This window comes from Neofelis nebulosa, chromosome 3, assembly GCF_028018385.1.
Source record: "Neofelis nebulosa isolate mNeoNeb1 chromosome 3, mNeoNeb1.pri, whole genome shotgun sequence".
In the NCBI taxonomy this organism is placed as follows: Eukaryota; Metazoa; Chordata; class Mammalia; order Carnivora; family Felidae; genus Neofelis; species Neofelis nebulosa.
Window position 1 is genome coordinate 32,092,832 of NC_080784.1, and position 23,552 is coordinate 32,116,383.

General features: G+C 46.1%; 1 protein-coding gene across 9 annotated transcripts in view; it reads left to right on the top strand.

Annotated features, from left to right (window-relative positions):
• Positions 1-4,024: 4,024 nt before the first annotated feature.
• Positions 4,025-23,552, top strand: part of ADRA1A (adrenoceptor alpha 1A) — a 110,653-nt gene continuing 91,125 nt past the window's right edge. For 6 of the 9 annotated variants that reach the window (XR_009259025.1, XM_058720253.1, XM_058720255.1 and 3 more), the window contains exon 1: positions 4,030-5,748. Coding sequence is in view for 7 of the 9 variants with exons in the window: in XM_058720253.1 (XP_058576236.1) it covers positions 4,866-5,748 (883 nt within the window). In the remaining 2 variants the exon portion in view is untranslated. Of the gene's footprint in view, positions 5,749-23,552 lie in introns of all 9 variants that reach the window. The other 3 variants (XM_058720254.1, XM_058720257.1, XR_009259026.1) reach the window with 3 other exon arrangements.

A 23,552-nucleotide genomic window follows, 5' to 3' on the forward strand; every position in this document is an offset into this window, starting at 1 on the left:
GAGGATTCCTAACTTGGGTTTTGGGCTTTAGAGATCCTAGAATCTATAAGACTACAGGATTGAGGTAATATCCCTGAGTAGAGCCTACACCCTTCTTTCTAGATCATGCTCTGGGACCCAGAATCCTCTGCTCCAAATGGCCACACAACTACTTTTAGGGCCTTAGGCCTTCTTCCTGGGCCCATCTTCTCAAGGGCAGACCACATCATAGGCCACTGCCAAAGGCCAAGGTAGAGCTGTCTGGATGTATGGATGGAAGTGTTTGCACATAATTTCATGGTCCTTCAAGACGTGGGACAAGGGGAAGTGAGAAGAAAGGAGGAGCAGCCAGTGAACGGGGCCATTCTTTTGCTTTGCCATGTTGGGTCACTCCGCTTACAGTAGTGGGCTTGGGTGTAATTTTCAGGTCATTTCACAGATTTCTCCAGCTGAATACATAGTGCTCTTGTTAAATGTGGGATTGGGACCACTCTGGGTTAGAAGTGTGTTTCACTTTAACGTAGGGCACAAAATGAGCAGAGTTTTTAGTTAATAAGATTAATAACAGGAGGATGGATAAGCTTCATGAGATATAATTTCACTGTCCTAATAACAGTCTTGGGGTTTTTGTGTGTGTGGTGTGTGTCCCTTTAAAAATTAGGAAGCCGAGGCTCAGAAAAGCTGGGTTTTGTCCCTGGTCTTACAGGAATGCAAGGACAACATCTTTAGGACTCTACAGCCTACTCTTTCTTCACCCCACCTCCCCATGGGTCTAACCGAACACCTTCCGGGACGTCCACCTCAACCATTTTTAAAAGCGTAACCCGCCAATAGATAGTTTCCTGTTTGTGGGTCTATGGTTAGTGAGGAAATAATCGGTTCTGAGAGTCAGTGTCTCAAAAACTGATGTTCACTGGCCGAGAAGCAGATTTGAAAGATCCACCTGGGGCCAAGCTAGAAATAAAGAGCACCTCTTCTCAGCATTGGCTCCAGCTAGTTAGCTGGTGGGGGAAAGCAGGGGTGCTCTGGTTGTTTGTTGGGGGCTGGAGGACTGGGAGTTCCAAAGACCTTTGTACATTCTAACCTTGCAGAGCTGAGCAATTTTTGGTTGCTTTTCTTGCTGATAACACTACTTCCCTTATCTACCACAGAACAGATCTTAATAGAGAACTCGCCTTTATGGTATAAGGTTAATGAATATGAAACTCAACAATAAAATATCTCTCTGGTGGATGGCATTGCTAAAGAACATACATGATAGACATATCTGAGGATGGGATAATACTTCTTAGTGAAGTAGTGCTTCTTGATCTTTCCATGGACATTCCTCCAAGGCATTAGAGGTATATAACTATAAAAGAGCCTCCCAAACATCTCCTTTCGAAAAAGAAACAATATTAACAAACTTCTTTTCAGGGAAGAGAGTTCTTTTTTTTTTTTTTTTAATGTTTTATTTATTTTTGAGACAGAGAGAGACAGAGCATGAATGGGGGAGGGGCAGAGAGAGAGGGAGACACAGAATCAGAAGCAGGCTCCAGGCTCTGAGCCATCAGCCCAGAGCCCGACGCGGGGCTCGAACTCACGGACCACAAGATCGTGACCTGAGCCGAAGTCGGACACCCAACCGACTGAGCCACCCAGGCGCCCCAGGAAAGAGAGTTCTAATGCCTACCCCTGGTCAAAGTTATCTCTTTGTTACTAGGTTCAAGGGTACCTGGCAAATACATTAAGAACAGCATATGTTTTCTAAATCAATAAAGATGAAGGAAGATGATGTAGGAGGTGGGAATCAAAGTGGAGAAAATTCGAGTGTTTTCCCAATATCCCAAAACACATACGGGTTTATTCAATTGTAAGGTAAACAGAACATGGAATTTACCAGAAGGAAAAAATCAATAAAACTGGTGATGTCAGCTTTTCATATGTCAGCTATTAACGAATCAAAGAGAATTAGAGAGAAGTAACAGAAGTAACTTTCCTTTAAAAAATACATTTTCTCACAAAAGCTGGGAAAGAATTTGTGGAACGTTACCAACACTAAACTGTGGAAGAAACTACAGCGGGACAATAATGTTTTTAAAATCCATCTGAGATGGATGAGAGACGGATGAGAGGAAGATCCGAGAAATGAGAAATGGATCATATTTCATAAAGTTTAAATATGCTCCCTTTACATCTTCCAGGAATCATAATTTTGTTACAATCAGATTCATTAAATGTTATCTGATTTTACTCTCATCTTGACACACCTTCAAATAATATAATTTACCCGTGTATTTGGCATAACAACATATGCTCTTCTTGATTTTAACAGAACCGAGTCCAAGTGTTACCTGAATAAAGCTGTTCAAAAGTAACTTTGGGGGCATTTCTGTGAACGCACCACATCCGCAGTAATATCTACCAGGCAGGTGTCAATTTTTCTTTAGTTTTAAAATCGTATCATTTAAAGAAGTTATTTCCTATAAATAAAAATCGCACGCACGCGCGCGCGCGCACACACACACACGCGTACACACACACACACACACCACGCACACACAAACATCTTTTTAAAGTAAAGCGAGAACGCAATCCACTCAAGACAAGCAGGAGGGGGGAAAATACGGTTGTGCGCATTCTGCCTGTTGCCGCAGAGTAATACGGTAAACAGCCGATCACCGTACTCGCTGGGGCTACTGCCTGTGTGACGTCAGCGAGAGCTAGCTGCAAAGTTCCTTGCCGTTCTTTGCTGATGTCGGGGAGCTGAAAATTAAAAGGGTGAACGTGGAGTTATGGGTTGGCCGGGTTTTTTTCTTTTCCTGTTTTCACTCTTTATTGTAAATTCTGCAGGTAAAGCGATAGTGAGCCGGGCGCTTAAAGACATCTGTAGAGGAGGGGTGAGTCAGCGGGTGCAGAAGGACTAAGAATTGGTTCCTTGGAGGGACGGTCGCCTCTTTCCCCAGAGAGGAGGCGGCGGGGCTGCTCCTGGGACCGAACCCCGCTCCAGGTGAGTCCGCTGCGGCATGGGGCGCGGGCGTCCACAGGGACGGGATGAGGGCAAATCGCCCTCGCTTCCCGCTGAGACGGAACCAGCACTTTGCCCGTGCGCCCCCCGCTTCTTTCACCCGCTCTGACACCTGCATCCCCACCCCACCCCATTTCCCTTGTATATTCTGGAAAGTTACCTCCTAGTTAACAAGTGTGTCTTTTGGTCCGTATTTGTCGCCCCGAGGTAGAGGAAAGAGGCTTTCTGCAGTTGCTGGCTTTTAGGACCACCTGTGAGCTCTTGAACTTGTGATTTTCACCATAGCCTTTGCCTGGGAGTCCGGCCTCAGGGCCCGACCCCAGAATCGTCAGAAGGCAAGATGGGTCCCCACTCCTCGCACTCCTGCCTCAGTCCCCGTGGAAACCTAAGTATCTCACAAACACCGTGGCCCCCAGCCCCGCAAAGCGAAGCGTCCCGCATCCTCCTGATTTTTAAGCCTACCACATCCGCAGTGGCCGCCACTTGCAAAGCCCCTTCTGCAGAGTGGCGCTCGCCCTCTCCACCACTTCTCCCCCGGCACCCCCGCAGCCCGTCCGGGTGTGGCCGGAGGCTCAAGTCCTCCGGCACCGCTGCTCCTGCGGCTGGAAAAGGGCTCCTGGACCGACCTCGGTCGCGTTCAGCCCTCGGGCCCCGCCAGCTTTTTCTCGGGACCTGGCCCTCGGGCCGGCTTCGCGGGTCGACCGACCCGCGCGCACCGCACACCCCAGTGTGAATTCCACCGGCGTGAGCGTGCGCGTGGCACTGGCTGGCCGCGGTCCCCGGGTCGCAGCGGTTCCCTCTCCCAGGCCGCCCCCTCCAGGTGACTGCGAAGCAACCTGTTTAAATGGCACCCGGGTGGATCCTCCAGTTTCCACCGGCCAGGCTCGGCGCGACACACGTACGCACCAGCCGCAGTCCCGCCTAAGCGAGCTTCGCGGGGTTTAATCTCGCTGTGCGGCCGCGCGTAATTGGCCGCCGCGGCTCGGGGTTTGTTTGCTTCGGCTCTTGGAGCCGGCCAGAGGCCGCGGGGCCGCGCGCCAAGGCAGGTTCCCAGCGGCTCGCGGTCCCCTTCCGCGCCGCCCGTGCTGCAGCAGGGCACGCCGCTCCGGGACCGCAGAGTCGCCGGGGCTCCCAGCCGCCGGGCCCGGTACGGCCTCGCTCCCCAGGGCGCCCGGTATACACCCCGCCTTTCTCTTTGCGCTCTTACAGGGGAACGCGGGGCAGAGGACGCCCCGCAGCCGCCTCGGTCTTGGCCAGCGTTTCGCGTCCACTTCCCCTGGCCTGCGCGCGCAGAAGCTGGATCTAGCACGAGTCCACCGCGCGCCGGTCAACTGTGGGTAACTGCGGGCCGGGAGAAGCGCCCAGATGCCGGCGGTCCCCGCCTTTGAGAGTCGACGGCACACCGGTACTTGATTGCGGGTAGCGGGGAGGCTGGCGCTAGATTGTTGAATTCCCAGTTACGCGCAGAATGCCCAATCTTCTAAGCAGGAAGGATCGGACAGTACGGAGAAGCGGGCTCCTGTAGTTCTGGGATTGCATTTTGCAACGTGTCTCCTCGAGCTTCGCGCCAAGCCTGGGGGAGGGAGGGAGTTGGGGCCGGAAGGCCAGCGCCGCGGGTGGATAGGGTCCGCGGGTAGCCCGCGTGTGCGTCCCTGGCCATGTCGCCTTTAATGCCCTGCCCTTTTGCGTGGCCTTCTGAGGGTTTCCAGGGCAGGCCGGGGTTGCTTCCCACCCACACGCCCTCTCTCACCCCCAGCTAACCCCAGCGGGCAAGGCTCCCCAGAGCCGAGACCTTTTGACTCTGCTCCCTCGCTCCCGCCTCCGCCCTCGCCCGGGGGTGGCTCCCGAGAGCCGGACCTCGCCGGCCCCGGCTGGGACCATGGTGTTTCTCTCTGGGAATGCCTCCGACAGTTCCAACTGCACCCATCCGCAGGCACCAGTGAACATATCCAAGGCCATTCTGCTCGGGGTGATCTTGGGGGGCCTCATCATTTTCGGCGTGCTGGGCAACATCCTAGTGATCCTCTCCGTGGCCTGCCACCGGCATCTGCACTCGGTCACTCACTACTACATCGTCAACCTGGCGGTGGCCGACCTCCTCCTCACCTCCACGGTGCTGCCCTTCTCTGCCATCTTTGAGATCCTGGGCTACTGGGCCTTTGGCAGGGTCTTCTGCAATATCTGGGCGGCGGTGGACGTCCTGTGCTGCACCGCGTCCATCATGGGACTCTGCATCATCTCCATCGACCGCTACATCGGTGTGAGCTACCCGCTGCGCTACCCCACCATCGTCACCCAGAAGAGGGGTCTCATGGCCCTGCTCTGTGTCTGGGCGCTCTCCCTCGTCATCTCCATCGGGCCTCTGTTTGGCTGGAGGCAGCCGGCCCCTGAAGACGAGACCATCTGCCAGATCACCGAGGAGCCGGGCTACGTGCTCTTCTCGGCCCTGGGCTCCTTCTACGTGCCACTGACCATCATCCTGGTCATGTACTGCCGGGTCTACGTGGTGGCCAAGAGGGAAAGCCGGGGCCTCAAGTCCGGCCTCAAGACTGACAAGTCGGACTCGGAGCAGGTGACGCTCCGCATCCATCGGAAAAATGCCCCGGTAGGAGGCAGCGGGGTGTCCAGCGCCAAGAACAAGACGCACTTCTCCGTGAGGCTCCTCAAATTTTCCCGGGAGAAGAAAGCGGCCAAAACACTGGGCATCGTGGTCGGCTGCTTCGTCCTCTGCTGGCTGCCTTTTTTCCTAGTGATGCCCATTGGTAAGTCTTCAAACACCCCATCTTTGTATTTAGGGTTCCTCATCCCCTTCCCCTTCTGCTAGAGTCAAGGTCAGGGGTGGCAGAAAAAGGATCTGCATTTCAAACAGCAAAGCCAGAGGTGGGGGTGGGAGGGGAGCAGGGAGGAAATGCTCCCCCGTAGAAAAGTAAATTTCAGTTTCCTTTCTTCTCCAGTCTCATTTACAGTATGTCCTTAGGCACCTTTGCAACTACTGTAAAGCTGCTTCCAACAGATGCAGATTAATTGGTCTCCTTAATAAGAACGTCAGCTTTTCTTAATGCCTGTAAGCATGTGTTTAATTTAAACAGATCCTCTCTTCTTTGGAGTCTCAGAGTCTCCACCACACTCTTAGGCAGGGCTGTGGGATTCCACTTTCACCTCTGCCGCTCTGAACTGCAAATTCTCTTGGCCTAAAAATAAGCACTGTACTTATGATGAACAAATGTGTAATTTTATTATTAGATTAGATTATTCCTAAGGGTTAGTCATAATGGTCTGCTTAGTTCTATATCTGTGTTAATTTTATTTTCTGGATTCGGTATGGAAGAAAGTGTGGTGAGCCCCTGACAAGGAAAAAAAGATGATTTTATGTCCAAAAGAATTTAAGCTTTAAAGAATTCAACATCATGTTTCCTATAAGTAAATACTTTCCCCTGTATTTTAATAGTAAGTAGCAAAACAAACAGTCCTCTTATCCAAGAGCGTTCTGGAAGCTACAGATGACACTGTTTGAAAATAATGCAGTAATGTTACAAATCCAATTTTTGCAAATGCTAAATTAGCTGTTGTCAAAACTAATTAGCTCATCGTAAGTATCAGCAAGCTGATCCACTTGGAATAGTCATCTATCCCCGAAAGGCCTTCATGAGATCCCAAAATGGTTGTTGGCTATTTTTAGTTTGGGAGCTCAAGTATAGACCCACACATTGGTTATCCACTAACTGTAACAAACAAAAACAATATGGTAAAAGTTAATAAAAGTTTGTTTCTGGCACCTTGGAGCCAAATTTAAGTAGCATGTATTTAAAGTACTTTACTTTGCAACTCCGTGTAATAATAGCTATTAGTTTTGGGGGCCAACTTGGTTTCATTTGTCCAGGCTTTTTTATTTCATGCATCCCCTCAACAACTCAGTGAGGTTTGCATTATTATTCTGAAATCACAAGTGTGGGGAAGGTTCTGGAGCTTCTCTAGTACCATAGCCACCGGTCACATGTGGCTATTTAATGCAAGTTAAAGAAAATTAATATTCAGTTCCTCAATCTCACTAGCCAAAGTTCAAGCGCTCAGTAGCCACATCTGGCCAGTGGCTACTGTTTGGGAACCGCAAAGATATAGAACATTTTCATCGCTGCAGAAATTTCTATCCGACAGGGCTGCTCGAGAGGCCCTTCTGAGTTCACTAGCTGACTTTCCATTGTGCCTACCCATCATTGTTGCTGACTCTGCTCCTAGAAGTACATCACAGCTTTGAATTTATTTCAATAGCACTCTACCTGAGCCCCTGCTTCCCTATCTTTCTGCATCCCATCTCTTACTTCCTCCTGAAGTTTGCCTATTTTTTCATGCATCCATGTACTTAGCAAGTGTGTACCGAGCAATTGTTCTAGACATAGTTTGAGCAAGGCAGCAGACTCCTTGCCAGTAAAATGTTTGCATTCTTCTGGGGGAGATAGACAAATAAATATATATTAAGAAGTCACGGGTTGCTAAACACTATAAAAAACTAAGCAGGATCAGAGGATAGAGATTTGTAGGACAACGGGGTGGGTGGTCAGACGAGTCCTCTCTGAAGAGGTGATATTTAAGCAGAGACCTAACTGCTTTTTTTTTTTTTAATGTTTATTTATTTTTGAGACAGAGAGAGACAGAGTATGAACAGGGGAGGGTCAGAGAGAGAGGGAGACACAGAATCTGAAACAGGCTCCAGGCTCTGAGCTGTCAGCACAGAGCCCGATGCGGGGGTCGAACTCACGGACCGTGAGCTCATGACCTGAGCTGAAGTCGGACGCTTAACGGACTGAGCCACCCAGGCGCCCCAAGCAGAGACCTAACTGAAGTGAGGAGCAAACTTTACAAAGTCTGGAAGGACCTTTTGGGCAGAGGAACGGCGAGTACAGAGATGGGAAAGAGCCTGACCCGTTCAAGGCAAAGCAAAGACCACCGCCTGGCTGAACTACAGAGAATGAGTGGGCAGACAAGTCCAGAAACAGGTTGTGGAAATAGACAAGGTCATGTGGGTCTTTTAGGCCCAAGTAGAATTTGCATATTATTCTAATTGTGATGGGAAGCCATCCGATTGGACAGGTTTTAGCAGGGATGTGGCTGGTTTTATATATTTTTTTTTTTTAATTTTTTTTTCAACGTTTATTTATTTTTGGGACAGAGAGAGACAGAGCATGAACGGGGGAGGGACAGAGAGAGAGGGAGACACAGAATCGGAAGCAGGCTCCAGGCTCTGAGCCATCAGCCCAGAGCCTGACGCGGGGCTCGAACTCACAGACCGTGAGATCGTGACCTGGCTGAAGTCGGACGCTTAACCGACTGCACCACCCAGGCGCCCCTGGTTTTATATTTTTAAAGGATCACTTGGGTTTCTGGTTGGAGAGTGGGCTGTTTGGGGGGACGATTGTGGAAGCAGGGACCCCGGTTGGGAGGCCGTTAGAGAAGCCAAGGGTGGAAAGACCGAGATGTCTTGCACTTGGGTGAAACAGGTGGAGGTGGTGGGAAGTGATCACATCCGGTACTTATTTCAAATGTGGAGCTGACAAGGTTGGACATAGGGTATGAGAAAAAAGAGAGGAATTAAAGATAACTTCCGGGTCTGGGGCCTAAGCACCAGGGTAAACAGCACATTTTACTCTAGGAAAACCAGAGAATGACTGGATTATAAGGGGCTGGCAGGGGCGTGAAGTATAAGCGTTTATTTTGTGTAGCCACGTAGCCATGCCATATAGCCACATATCTATTTGACATCTAAGTAGAAATGCCAAGTGGCAGTTAGATACATGAATTTGGAGCTGAGCTACCATATACACTGGGAACACATCCATATATTTAAAGCCATGGAAGTGAAAGGATCTACAAAGGAGAACATAATACAGAGAAAAGAGAGGTAAGGACTGAGTCTTGGGGCATTCCTGTACTTGAGGGCCAGAGAGAGGAGAACCAATTAGCAGAAGTTGGAAGAGAGTGGCAGGGAAGAGGGAGGAAAACCAAGAGACCGTGTTGATCCCAAAGCCAAATGGAAATGTTTCAAGAAGGCAAGAGTATTCATAATCTATATACTCTCTTGCCTCACAAGAATATTCAGCTGTGTCACGGGCGACTGCTCGGCCAAGGCAGAGGAGGGCTGGGACTCAGCATTGGACTTGGCCATGTGGAGGTCCTTGGTGATATGATGAGGTTCTCTGAGAATAATAGTCTCAGTGGAGTGATGGAGAGAAAAGCCTGCCGGTGTGCTTTCTAGAGAGAATGAGAGATGGAGAAGTGGGAGCAGTGAAAAGACACAACTCCTGGGAAAGGTTTTCCTAGACAGTGGAGCAGAGAAATAGAGTATAGTTGGAAGAATCTAGAGAGAATTTCCAAAGGTGGGAGATAGGATACCATTTTGATGGAATGATGGTATAGGCAAGGGAGGAGGTGGGGTTCAGTGCCCAAGTGAGGGTGAAGCCGAGGTGTCTAAGCACAGAGGCAAGCACATACGGAGGGGGAAAGGTAATCCCCTCTTTGGTGTATGTTTATGCCCTCGAGAAAATAAGAAGCAAGATCATCAGCTACGAGCGAGAAAGGAATAAGAAATGATTGTTGGTTTGAGGAGCAAAAGAAGATGTGCAATATTCACCTGTGAGGCAAGAGAGTAAATAGATTATGGAAATTTAGTAGAGTCACCAGGAAGTCCTGAGGACATATTTGAGATTTATAGCCAGTCACAAGTTGAAAGTAAGACCAGTCGAGAAGGTTGCGCGTTACTCTCCAACAGCTACGAGGCTGAGGGTTATGGGTAATGTTGCCGATGACTGTACGTAGGAACCACAGTAAAGACGTGTGTTTGTGCAGGGACATGAACTGGAACAGATTAGGAGTCCTATAGAGTCAGATGTTGGACTAAGCTTAGGTGATGATGGGGGACTGGGGGGTTGGGATTTCTGGTGGTGGCTGAGCCGTCCAGGGAGGTGGGCTGGTTCCTAAGCTCACTCAGGGGAAGAGGGGCTCTGGTCTAACCATGGCCTTCCTCTTGGATCCGTTCTCCTGGGGAGTTAGTAAACATTGAGCTGAAGTATTACAGTGGAGGAGAGTGATGGCAAGACAAGAGCACCCAGAATCACTGGGCTTCCTTTAAATCCAAATAATGGGGTGCCGCGGGAGGGAAATTGAAAACTCCTCTTTGGCAGCCTGACCTGCTGCTCTGTACGGCCGAAGATCCCTAAACCTACCAGATCTGTGGTCCACAGCTTCTTCATGGCACCAAACAAGCAAGAGACTATTTCTTCCAGGTTTATTGACTGTATAATAAGTACCAGGCACTGAGTTAGAAAAAGATGCATAAAGCACATTCCCTGCCTTCAGGGGCATCACAGTCTAGTTAAGAAAACAAATTAGGAACAATTATCACAAGTGTAGGAGGTGGTATTGGAAGTGCTAAGGGAACACCCGGGTGACTCAGTTGATTCAGCGTCTGACTCTGGATTTTGGCTGACGTTATGATCTCACAGTTCATGAGAGTGAGCCCCACGTCAGGCTCCATGATCGGTGTGGATGGAGCCTGCTTAACATTCTCTCCCTCTGCTCTCCCCCCTGCCCCCTACCTCCCTCTTTCTCTCTCTCAAAATAAAAATTAAAAAAAAAAAACAAAAAAACAAAATAAAAATAGGAGTGCTAAGGACTATAACAGTTAACGGTGCCTGGAGGTCACTGTGGAAGCTTCTAGAAGTATCATTGCTGACTTGAAGCCTGCACTACTTCCACTGGGCCATCAGCGAGGTATTATTTGTCTTTAGTAACTGTCTTGAGTCCATTTTTCCTGCGAAGTATGGACAGAAGAATACGCATGCCACTATATTCTCACACACAATGGACACAAGCTCTTAAGTATGACAAGTATGACAGAGAATAGCGGGACTCGAAACTAAGCCAGGCAGGCATGCACGTGGTATAGCAAGCTGAGAAGCCAAGTGCCCACATGTGTGGGAACCAGCCCAGGATAGCCAGGCGAGTGAGCGCTCTCTATCACTGAAGGTCACTCCTCTACATTGTGACAATGGCTCCTCACAGACTCGGAGCTTTGCTCTTCCCCTGCTCCTCCCCTCGAGGCTGGGTGGATTTGCTGGACTGAATAGTGTGACTGCAGGTATGAATCTGACCTGCCCACTTCCAAGTCTACGTCTTGCTGGTTTCGTTTTCTTTTTGCATCCTAAATGTCTGGTTGAAACTCGGAACCCCTTGTGGGGAGGGGTGTCACATGTGAGGATGATGTTATCAGCCATGGACACCTTGGAGTAAATGTTTTTAAAAGCCAGGTTTTGATCATGGAGATGACTAGGGAGAAGATGAAGGTGTCAGCCTTTTGTGATAGAAAGAAGAGTAAAAAATATGCCTCAGGGGGGCACTCCAGCGCCTAAAGCATGTACATCATTTTGCCTATTTCGTCTTTTTGCCTAGAACCCTCTAGTCCCAGAGTCAATGCTCTGGGCAGGGGGAAGCCATGGCCTGAGATTTAAAGCTAGGCTTGCTTCTTCATAAAATAGGAGATGTTATACAGGTCAACTGCCTAGCACAGTGCTGTGATGGCCACAAATGTGAATTTTATCAGAATGTATGTGACTTGCAGACCATTACTGACATACAAGGACGTTGCTATGAGGGCTAGAATCCCTTGGAGGGCCGAGAAAGAGAGAGCATTGGAAAGAAAGGGATAAGGGGGCAATATTTACTGATCACATAATTGTGTGTCTGAACCTTGGACAGGTTATCTGATTGAAATGCAAAACAGGCATTATTATTATTGGACGTAGGCATTGCTGTTATCTCTGAGCCAAAGGAGGCAGTGTGGGGCTGAGCTGTGGCTCACGTAAACATAGAATATTTGATAATTAATGTTAAAATTAAAAAGATAGCAGGGCACGCAGTAGTGAGGAGGGAGAATGTGGTTTCTTTTTTTGTTTTGTTTTTTTTTTCAGTTCATTTATTTATTTTGAGAGGAACAGAGACAGTGGGAGTAGGGGAGGGACAGAGAGAGAGGGAGGGAGAGAGAGAGAGAGAGAGAGAGAGAGAGAGAGAGAGAGAGAGAGAATCCCAAGCAGGCTCCAAGCTGCCAGCACAGAGCCCGACCTGGGGCTCGAACTCACAAAACCATGAGATCATGACCTGAACTGAAACCAAGAGTCAGACGCTTAACCGACTGAGCCACCTAGGCGCCCCAGCATGTGTTTTAAGATGGGATGTTGGAGGGAAGGCAAAGCTGGCAAGGGGCGAATCAGCGGGAAGCAGTGAGGCAAAGGATTCATTCGTTCAGCAAATTTCATTGAGCATCTCCTATGTCCCAGGCAGCTAGAGAATCACTGGAGCTAAAGACAAGAAAAAAAATCCCTCCCCTAATGGAGCCGAAAATCTGTGCAATTAAATACGTAGCAGACTTTCAGCTGGTGATATGTGACACACAGCAGGGAAAAAGGACAAGTGCGTGTAATGTATAAATGACATACAGTGGCTCTGACTCTTATGGATGCCCAAGATGACCAGACCCTGTGTGGCTTGGCTGCAGGCACAGAGGGATCAGGCCCCTGACTCTTACGGAGAAGGTTGACCTCTTAGAGATGTGATGTGAAGACAATCTCAGAACCGTTACGATTTTAAGACGCGAGGCCAGTTTCTATTACTTCTGCTGTACCACGCGCCATCCCGCAACGTCGTGGCCTAAGGCAGCAACTCTTTTACGGTTCGTGGATTCCGTGGGTCAGGGATGAGTCAAGGCCAGTACGTGTGACTGTTGGGGCTGGCTCTCAGAATTGGCAGCCTCTCTTCCTCCAGGGGTATAGACCAGCTTTCTTACAACGTGGCCGTTGTCTGCAAGTGGGCCGGGGCAGACGCGGCCAGGCCTTTGAAGAGCTAGGCCCAGACTTGGCCCGTGTCACTGCTGTCTCATTCTGCAGTGAAAGCAAGGCACAGGGCCAGCATGGGTGCAAGGGACAAGGACACGGATTTCTGTCCTGATGGGCAAGTGGCAGACGCCCGGAGGGCGGGAGGGCGATTCTGACCATCTTGTGGCTTGTCTGCCACACAATCATATCAAATTGCACTTCTCTTTCACCCGCTAGTTATTTATGGAGAGCTTCCTTCATGCTGGCCTTTAGGTAAGGCACCAGGTAAAACCAGTCTGGGTCCTTGCCTTCCTGCAGGCTTCTAATCTCTTTGGAGAGTTAGATATTAATCAGATAATGTCTGATTAAAAAATCCAGACTACGTACAAAGAAGAGGGTGTGGGTGGTGCCTTGAGAACATGCACTGTGGAGGTGAGTGACCTGGGGCAGGGAGTGCAGAAAAGCCTTGCTGCAAAGGAAGGCTTGACCTTTGAGCCAGGATGTGCAGAATGGGGAGACGTTCAGTGGCCAAAAGGGTGAGGGGGGCAACAGAATGGGCAAGGACTCTGACAAGGTTGGCCTGATGTCCATGAGGATTTTCCAGATGGCTAGCTAGTGTAGCCAGAACTGAGAGGCTGTGAGATAACTGGTAACAAATGAAACTGGAGAAAGAGGGCCAGACTAAGTGGGCTTTTAGAGCTATTTTATGAGTGGTTGAGCAGGAACAAGCCTGTATTTCAAACTATCAAAGGCTTAGTGGAAGGAAGACTGTGGACAGACCAGTGGGAGACCTTTACACAGGACACGTGAAAGATGCACCATTCTTCTCACAGTTGCAAATACTTCCGTGAGCTGCTGCGTAGTTCTGGAATGCCTCTTTGCCATTGCCTCCAGGGCAGATTTACGAGAAAACCTTTCTCTGATCACAAATAGTATAACCAGACTTGGCTTTAAATTAATTCTGGCTCTTTCCACAAGACGAAACTGTCAATGAAGATTTACCGTCATCTTCAAAAGAATGTGCTGCAGGCTCAGAAAACATCTAAAATGAGTTCCAACAATGCTTTGAACGATAACCGACTCTTTCCAACCAGGCTACAGACAGGCAAGTCATTACTTTGAAGCAGGCGACCCTTAGGGACTAAGGCATTGCTGTGTTTTGTGGCCTCCCGGTTTCAGGTTCGGATGTGAGGACCTGTTTCTAAGGCATTTTCCTTGTGTAGCAGGTTCGCTGCATTTTAACACTGCCAGTTGGTTTGCCAGCTGGACGTTTTTAGAGCAGCTTCTCATTTTTAAACCAAGTATTTCTTTACTACCTGAAAAAGTCCCCCCCGTTTTCTTATTAGTTATTTGTATTTCGACTCTTGTAACGTGAAATTGCTTGTCTGTGCTTTTGGGCCACTTTTTGTAATTCCATTTCTTTTTATTTCTTTTCTATTTGTAAGCTCTTTTTATACGTTGAGGACATTAATCACTTATCTGTAGTATATACCCGGTTGCTAGTTTTTTTCTCATGCCATGATCAGATAGTGCAGAGAAAATGTAGCTTCTTTATCTTCCAAAAACCGATGCGATCTTTTTCATGAACTTCCTCAGAAACACACACACACACACACACACACACACACACACACACACACACACAGTTTTAGTCAAATCTGATAAGCTCAGCCTGATCCGATCGTTTAAGCAATGTCTTTATATATTCAGTTTCTGTTGAATAACACAAGCCTTTCAGATTTGCCTTCAACTTGATCAGGTCCAGGGGCTCACACGATTTCGTGGGTATGTAGATAGGAAATTAGGGTGCTTGGCTGACCCTGAAGTGTGATTTTTAGTATCCTGCACTGGGGAGGTTGGTGTAGTCTAGTGACTTAACACTAGCCCCCAGACCATGCTCTTGTGCCCTGATGAATCTGAGGCTGGTCGTGGTGGCCCATTACTCCACCTGATGACCCAGCCCCACGGAGTCCTCCCTGGGACCTCAGACTCTCAAGGTTTGGCCTGTGACTCCATTCATTCCTGGCTGGGGAGATATCTGCTCTGTTGCCATTGGCCAGAGAGTCACTTTGTCCCGACTGCCCCCCTTGATCGCCTCTTGCTCCTAAATTCCTCAACACTGTTTCACCCCTGTCTCAAGGCATGGAGAATCCCGTGGGTGCCTCCCACACCACGCCACAGGCGTGTTGACTGGGCTTGCTCTCTGCTCAAACATGCTGGCTGTGACTTTCATAGGTACGGCCTGTCACGTGCCATCTCCCAGATGCCCAGAATGGACAGTGGGAAAAACCACCTTCACTCCCACCTTTTTCTTAAATGCTCCAAGGTCCTTGCTGAGAGGGGAGCTCAGAGCAGACATCCAGCTGCCTCTTCCCACTACGTCCTTCCCCGTTTCCCCGCACAGTCCACCCATAGAGGGTAGATGGGGAAGACCTTCCCTTTCTTTTTCTGGCTAAATGGGACGCTCCTCTGAATCATGTCCTCCTTTCCAGAGTGGTGTCCACCATCTGTGGAATAGCAATGGCAAATGGATTGCAGGCAGAAAGACAGAGAGGTTTACTAAAATGAGAATAAAGATGAGGAGTATTTAATGATATTATAATTCTTGTACATACATTAGCAACTATGTTGCCCATTGGGTTTTTCACATTTTATGGTTTTTGTGGGTTTTGCAAATATATGGACGTTTAAAATTTTTATGTAGTCACCTATTTTAATCTGTTCCTTCATGAATTGTGCCTTCTCGGGGATGCTTGGAGAGATGCTTCCCCGATGCCAGTCAGATAACCTCTGTTTTCTCCTAGTTCTTTTAGGGCATCATTTGTAACCCATCTGAAATTTATTTTTGCACTTTGGTAGGTGATGTCTAACTATCGATTTCGAAATGGTTAGCCAGGTATTCTTGAGAGATCTAGTGAATAATCTACCCTTTCCTGTCTTATTTGGAAAGCCACCTTTGTGATATTAGAAAGAATCTGGGGACTCCTTCTGTTCCATTTACCTGTCTCTCCGCTCTAGCATTGGTGCCCCGTGATTTTTTTTTTTCATTTAAAATCGTTTACTCCCTTTTCATTGTAGTGTTAATAATTGACATACACCATTATGTGAGCTTCAGGCATACATCATAGTGATTGGAAAGTTCTATACATTATTTTAACTCTTGTGGTTTCATAATACATTTTAATAGTTTTTGGTTTAAGGCCCCTGGAAGAATATTCTTTTTCAAAACTATCTCGTCCATCCTTGCACGTTTATTCTTCCAGAAGAACCCTGGACTCATTTTGCCAAGTGACACCCTGTCGCTCACTGGCCCCCACCACACACGAATCCTGTCACGGGTCGATCATGATTGATTAGGATGTATAGATTAATTTGAAAAGTGACATCTTTATCATGCCAAGACCTCCTGTTGAGAAATATGACATGTCACTCCATTTATTTCCCAAATGACTTTTGAACGATTGTTTACATTGTACTTTTCATCGCACTTGCTAACATGTCCTGGAAAAGTGATTATTGTAGGGGATCTGGGAAATGCTGCTTCACTGTTTCGATACTGGATATGGCACTCATTGTTGGTTTTAGATCAACGTATTTCCTCATACCAAGGCAGTACCTTTCTGTAGTTTATAGAAAAATCTTACCAAAACTGAATTTTTAATTTTATCAAATGCTCCTTTTTTGATACACATCAGTATCAGCTTTTGTCACTGACACCGATCTGATAAATTTTATTTCACAGTATTAACCTATCCATGTATTCTTGGATTAAATTCCATCTGATCAGTGGCATTATTCTTTTTTTTTTTTTTTTTTTTTAATTTTTTTTTTCAACGTTTTTTATTTATTTTTGGGACAGAGAGAGACAGAGCATGAACGGGGGAGGGGCAGAGAGAGAGGGAGACACAGAATCGGAAACAGGCTCCAGGCTCCGAGCCATCAGCCCAGAGCCTGACGCGGGGCTCGAACTCACGGACCGCGAGATCGTGACCTGGCTGAAGTCGGACGCTTAACCGACTGCGCCACCCAGGCGCCCCTGGCATTATTCTTTTTGATGCTACTGAATTATACTAAATATTTTGTTTCTGGATTGCATCTATATTTCTATGTGAAGTGACTGTATTGTTTTATTTTAGTATGCTGTTTTGGTCACATTTTGGTATCAAGTTTATGTTAACATCATAAAGCCAACTGTGACACTTTTCTTTTTTTTTTTCTACCGTCCATAACAGTTTAAATAGCATAAGAATTATGTGTTCTTTCAAGGTTTGAAAGAACTTGCCCATAAAACATTTGGGCACAACTCCTTTTATGGATGCAATTCTTGGAGACTGGTTTCTATTTCTTCCATGGATAGTGGTCTATTTTGATTGTCAGATTTGATAATCTTTGTTTTCTTATTTTCCATTTTCCTTCTCATTGAGGCTTAACATTTTTACAATAGAATTCTCCAGGAAATTCTTTAATTTTTCATTTATTTTCTATTTTTCCCATTTCCCAATCCTGTGGTTATGTTTTCTCTCTCTCTCTCTCTCTCTCTCTCTCTCTCTCTCTCTTCACCAAGATAGCCCTGGAAGATTGTCTATTTTACTAGATTTTTCTAGGAACCCATGACCTGGATTTATTAATCATTTTAATCTGTTTTCTGGTGCAATAATTTAATCTGTAGAAATTTCTTTCTTATACTTTTTCTCGTTATATTTTGCCCTTTTGTATAACTTTGTGCAGAATGTTTGCTTCATGTACTTTAATTCTTTCTTGCCTAAGATTCAAACAGTCAAAGCTGTACCTTTTCCTTTAAGCAAGCGTAAGCTCCTTGCCCTATGTTTTGCTAGGCTGGGCTCTCATTGGGTTGTTCTGTCTTTCCACTGTTAATGTCTCCTTTGTCCTGTGTAGAAAGAAGAGGATTCGTGGTGGTGTTCTTGTTGTTTGTTAATTTACAAATAACTGGTGTTTTGAATCCTCCACTGTTGCAAATCAGTTTCCGATTTACTGCATTGTGGTCAGAAAATGTGAACTAAATAATTTCGAGCTTATGGAATTTATGGAGGTTTTCTTTATGACTTAATATATGATCAATAATTAGCAGAGTTAATAGATTTCATACTTAATAGGCATAAGTTAACTAAACTTTAATAGTGGTGTTTTTAAGACCTTCTATTCTCTATCTTTACTCATCATCTACTTCATTTGTCAAATATTGAGGGAAGTATGGTTAAATTCTCACTGCTACTGGGAAGAAGTCTTCCAATTGTTCTTCTATTTTTAACAGGTTTGCTTTATGTATGTTGATGTAGTTGCTTGATACCTAAAAGACTGAGTCAACAATATCTCCATTAAATATAGACTTTTTGTCCTATTTATTTTTCCTTGATATGTACATATAAAAAATTAATGCTGTAATCTTTAATATGTTTCTGTTTGCATTTGCCAACATACCTTTGCCTGCCTTTTTATGTATCAGGTTGTGTATCTTGCATCACATAAATTTTTTTATGGTCTATGTGTCTGTCTAGTCTGTGTATTTGTCTCTTGGTAAGGATTTAACTAATTTCCAGCGATTGTAACAGATACATTTGCTTTGATGTTTGTCCTCTTGCTTTATACTTTCTTCCTTTTCTTTGTTTTCTGTCTCTTGCAAATTGAACCATTTTTTTTCCCTTTGCCTTTTAATTCTGCAATGTTTTGGAAACGTTTTGTCTCCTATTTTTAGTTCTATGAGAAGTTATCTTAGAGCTTTTCAGAAGCATTTTTTTAAACCTTCAGTTGTGTCTTACCACAATTTCTGTCAGTCACCTTTGCCCACATAAGGAAAGAAGTTTAGCACACTTGGATTTTCCTTTCTTCCTGAAATTCACATCTTTGGGTTAATATTTGTACTTTAGATTTAGGGTATTGCTATTAAATGATTGTATTACCTACGTTGCTTTTTGTTTCTTTCTATAATTTAGTTTAGTAATACTAATCGCCCTTTTATACTGTGATTTACTCACTCATGGGCTCTGGATTTTGCTTTGTCTATCATGTAGAACAGAGACCAGCCAACTATGGCCTGTTTTTGTAAATAAAGTTTTATTGTACCCAGATCAAGGGGAGAAGGAAACGAATGATCTTTGCGGTAGTTTAGGTTGGCTAAGGTACAGACCTGTGTATCCATAGGGAGCAGAGAAGGAGATAGAAGGAAAAGGTTTCAGTTTTACGGAGCAGGGTTTCTTTGTCCTGTTTGCTTGCCTGTTTTTGTAAATAAAGTTTTATTGGAACACGTCCATGCCCACTGGCTTCCACACCATCCCTGTCTGCTTCCATTAGTATGGAGCGGCAGACTCAAGCCGCAGACTTGAGTTGCTTCAGAGGCTGCATGGCTCACGAGGTTTAAAGTATTTACTTTGCTACTGTAGCAGAGTATAAGACAGAATAAAATTTTATCAGTGAAAACCTAGGCAAAACATATTTTCTAAGCTCTTACATGCCTGAACCTAAACACATGCAAGCAACTGTTTGGAGTATAGAACTTGAGTTATATATATTTTTTTCTTTTTTTTTTTTTAAAGTATTTGTTTATTTTGAGAGAGAGACAGAACACACAAGTGGCGGGGAGGGGTGGAGGGACAGAGAGAATCCCAAGCAGGCTCCGCACCATCAGCGCAGGGCCTGACTTGGGGCTCAAACCCACAAACCGTGAGGTCATGACCTGAACTGAAATCAAGAGTTGGCTGCTTAACCGACTGAGCCACCCAGGTGTCCGTATATATTTTTTTAATCTGAAAATACTGTTGTTACTCCTTTGTCTCTTGGTATTTTGTGCTTTGTAAATGACTTAACGTCAACCTATTGGGTTTGTTTTTTTTTTTTTTGGCAAGTATTCTCTTTGGACATGTATATATTTTCTAGCTTTCCATTTTACTGGCACACTGTTCTCTTGTCACTCTTAACTACACTCACTCTACAAACCCCTGACGTCCCCTTTCAATGCAGCTTAGAGATTTTCTTCCGTATTACCGTCGTTAAGGTGGACCGTCCCTCTGACTTCTCAGACCCATCTCATCTACAGAACAGCTGAAGCCTTTCACGTGAGCAGTAATCCTTCTCTTTTTGTGCAACCTTCATTAAGGATGAACTGGTCATGAAACAGGAAATGGGCTCTAGTTGGACCTGGGTGGGTCCCTGGGCAAATCTTTCAGACCCAGATCAAGGGGAGAAGGAAACGAATGATCTTTGCGGTAGTTTAGGTTGGCTAAGGTACAGACCTGTGTATCCATAGGGAGCAGAGAAGGAGATAGAAGGAAAAGGTTTCAGTTTTACGGAGCAGGATTTCTTTGTCCTGTTTGCTTGGCACAGGGGGTGTGGTGGCCTGTCCTCCGGGTGGCATGACTGGCCCCCTGGGATCCCCATCCAGGAGAGCCTCCCCTTACTTGTCTGCTGACCTTGCCTGGGAAAAGTGAGGGGCCTCCCACCCCATGTGAACCTCAGCATTCATACTCTTCTCAGACACTTGAATACAATTGAGATTTGTCTTTGAACAGCCCCCCCTGGTCTACCTGTGTCTCCAGCATCCGTTATTCAAAGCCCCTGGGGGTATCACTGAGCAGCCACTGGGAAACCTCTTACCTTTACCTTCTTTTCTGGAGATTAACTGAGGACTTATCTGTCCTTCATTGAGGCTGCTCATGACCAACCAACCTGTAATTGCCAGAAATTTCTCAGAGGTTCTGGCTCATGGATATTGCCCTTCCTTAGTGTCTTTCGGCGGTGATAAATCACTGTAAAATATCAACTGTGTGCATTCTTTTAGATTTACTAAGAACTTAGAAAGGGGATGAGGAAGTTCGGCTTAACCTTGACGTCACCACCTAGGCTCAGGTACCTCTTCCACTGATATCAGCGTGTGAAGCAGAAATTAGACCGACCCCGTGTGTGACCATTTCCTTTGGCACCGTGGAAGCTTGTGGTTCCAGACGGGGCAGTTAGAGGAAGATACCCATGGGGTCAGACAGTGGCAGAGTCCTTGGATAGTCCAGAAGGCCAAGCCTTCTCTCGTGACCCTGACCCATATGAAGTTTAAAAATAATCATGTGAAGAGTTAACACGTCTCTTCCTAGGAAAAAGAAATAAAGTAGTTCACATATCTGATGGGATAGATAGTTCTCTTAGTCACTTCTGGCTGCTGTAACAGACTGGGTGTCTTGAACAACAGACATTTATTTCTTACAATTTTAGAAGCTGGGAAGTTCAAGATCAGGGTGCAGCACGGTCAGGGGCTTGGTTCTCCTCCTGGTTCACAGACAGCTGGTGTCTTGGGGTGTCCTCATGTGGCAGAGAAAAGACGAGCTTTGTCTCCTCACAAGGGCATTAATCCCATCATGGGGTCCCTACCCTCATGGCCTCATCTAACTCGAATCACCTCCCAAAGGCCCCACCTCCAAATACTGTCCCGTTAGGGTGAGGGCTTCCACATGTGAATTTGGAGGGGGACGCAGATATTCAGTCCATAGCAGTGGTGCTCCTGTGCCACTTTACTGCCTCAATTTTAATTCCCAGAACAAGCCTGTAAGAAGTTGGGTGCTCATGCAGAGAAGCAGAAACAGAGGCACAACAGAGGTGAAGTGACATCTTGCTGGAGCTGCTTGGCCGGCTTCCCTGGAAGAGAGGAGAGTGGTCCAGCCAGGAGTTAAAAGCCTGGGTTTTGTTTCCTCATCTGTAGTAAAATGGGCTTGTGCGGGGCCAGTGGCTTTCAAACTTGTCAGCTTCAGAACTCCTTGTTCGCATGAATTCAAATGAAACTCCAGCTTCAAATGGAATACTCAGAAGTCCAAGATATGAAACAGATAGGGGACTGGTGTCCTGGACCCGTAGCCTCGCCTCCCTGGCAATGGCTGCTAAGGGGGGTCTGGGGCACAGGTTGCTGTCTGTGCCAAGGGTATCGGATTCCAGATTCAGTAAAGGGTATCAGAAGAGGTTCTGGAAGGAGTTAGGCTTGCATTTTCAAAAGGGAAGGAGGGATAGTTGACAAAAGGCACATCAGCTGTCATTATTCTGGAATGCTGGCAGAGCCGTAGTCTTTGCCCAAAAAGGGTTTGAAAAGGGAATGTTGAACACTAACTTTTTCTTTCTTCTTTGTGTGTGTGTGTGTGTGTGTGTGTGTGTGTGTGCGCGCGCGCACACGCATGCTATCCACATTTAGCTTATTGCCAGGGCGTGTAGTTGCCCGCGAGAAACCTGCTGCTTGTGAGTTGATCACATAGTTGATCCCTTATAATGAGAAATGGGGTTTTTTTTGAAACTTACTTGCAGTCAACAACTGTGTTGTTTTTCAACATGATTTCACTCTCCTTAGGAAATAACTAAAGGACAGCCGCAGAAGTGGATTCTTTCAGAGGAGACTCTGGGAGAAGGTGAAATCCCAGAAAAAGAAACTGTCCTGCGGAAGTCATAACTGGTAGTTCTCAACAAGGGGTAATTTTGCTCCCCGGGGACATCTGGCCACATGTGAAGGCATTTTTGGTTGTCACAGTGTCCCAGTTGGGGTGGGAGGTGCTATTGGCATCTAGTGGGTAGAGGCCAGGCATGCTGCTAAACCCGCCACAGTGCCCAGTTCAGCCCCACCACAAAGCGGTGACCAGCCCCGAATGACGATAGTGCCAGGACCGATAAACCCTGGTTTATAGGACAGGAATTCCTAAGATCTATCAAAATCTTTAGAAACACGTTTAATTATAGTCAATAATTTTGATTCTTTTTACTGTGTTCCAACATCTTGGCCAGTCATTCCAAAAAAACTAAGGTTTCCAGATGCCTTAGGGTCCCTAAAAAGCTAATAGTTGTCTACCCACTGTTGTGTTTTGGTAAAATTTACATAACATAAAACTCATCGTGTTAATCATTTTAAAGGGTATAATCCAGTAACATTCAGTACAATGACAATGATCTGCAGCTGTCACCACTATCTAACTTCTAAAACATGTCCACCCCCAAATGAAATCCTGTTCCTTGTTAGCAGTCACTCCTCATTTCCCCTCTCCCAAGCCTCTGACAACTGTCAATCTGATTTCCTCTGTCTGGGTTTGCCTAATCTCAAAAGTGCAAATAATTCTAGAAACATATAACATGTTACCTTTTTGTCTGACTTCTTTCACCGAGTGTAATGGTTTCAAGCTCCACCCATATTGTGACACATATCAGTCCTTCATTCCTTTGCGTGATTGGATAATATTTCATTGTTTGGATACCATATTTTATTCATCGCTTCATCAGCTGATAGACATATGAGTTGTATCTACCTTTTGGCTCTGGTGAATAGTGCTGCCATGAATATTCATGCAAAAGTTTTTGCTCGAATACCTGTTTTCAATTCGTTTCGGTCCATACCTAAGAGTGGAATTGCTGGGTCATATGGTACTTCTATGTTTAACTTATCGGAGAACCAAAAAACTGTTTTCCCCAGTGTCTGCCCCATTTTATATATCTCCCAGCACTGTTTGAGGGTTCCAGTTTCCTCACATCTTCACCAGCACTTATTTTCCTTTCCTTCCTTTCAATTACAGCCACCCCAGTGGATGTCAAGTAGTATCTCCTTGTGGTCTTACTTTGCATTTGCCTCGTGACTAATGATGATGTTGAACATCTTGTCAGGTACCTGATGGCCATTTGCATATATTCTTTGGAGCAATTTCTGTTCAAGTCCTTTGTCCATTTCTAAATTAAGTTTT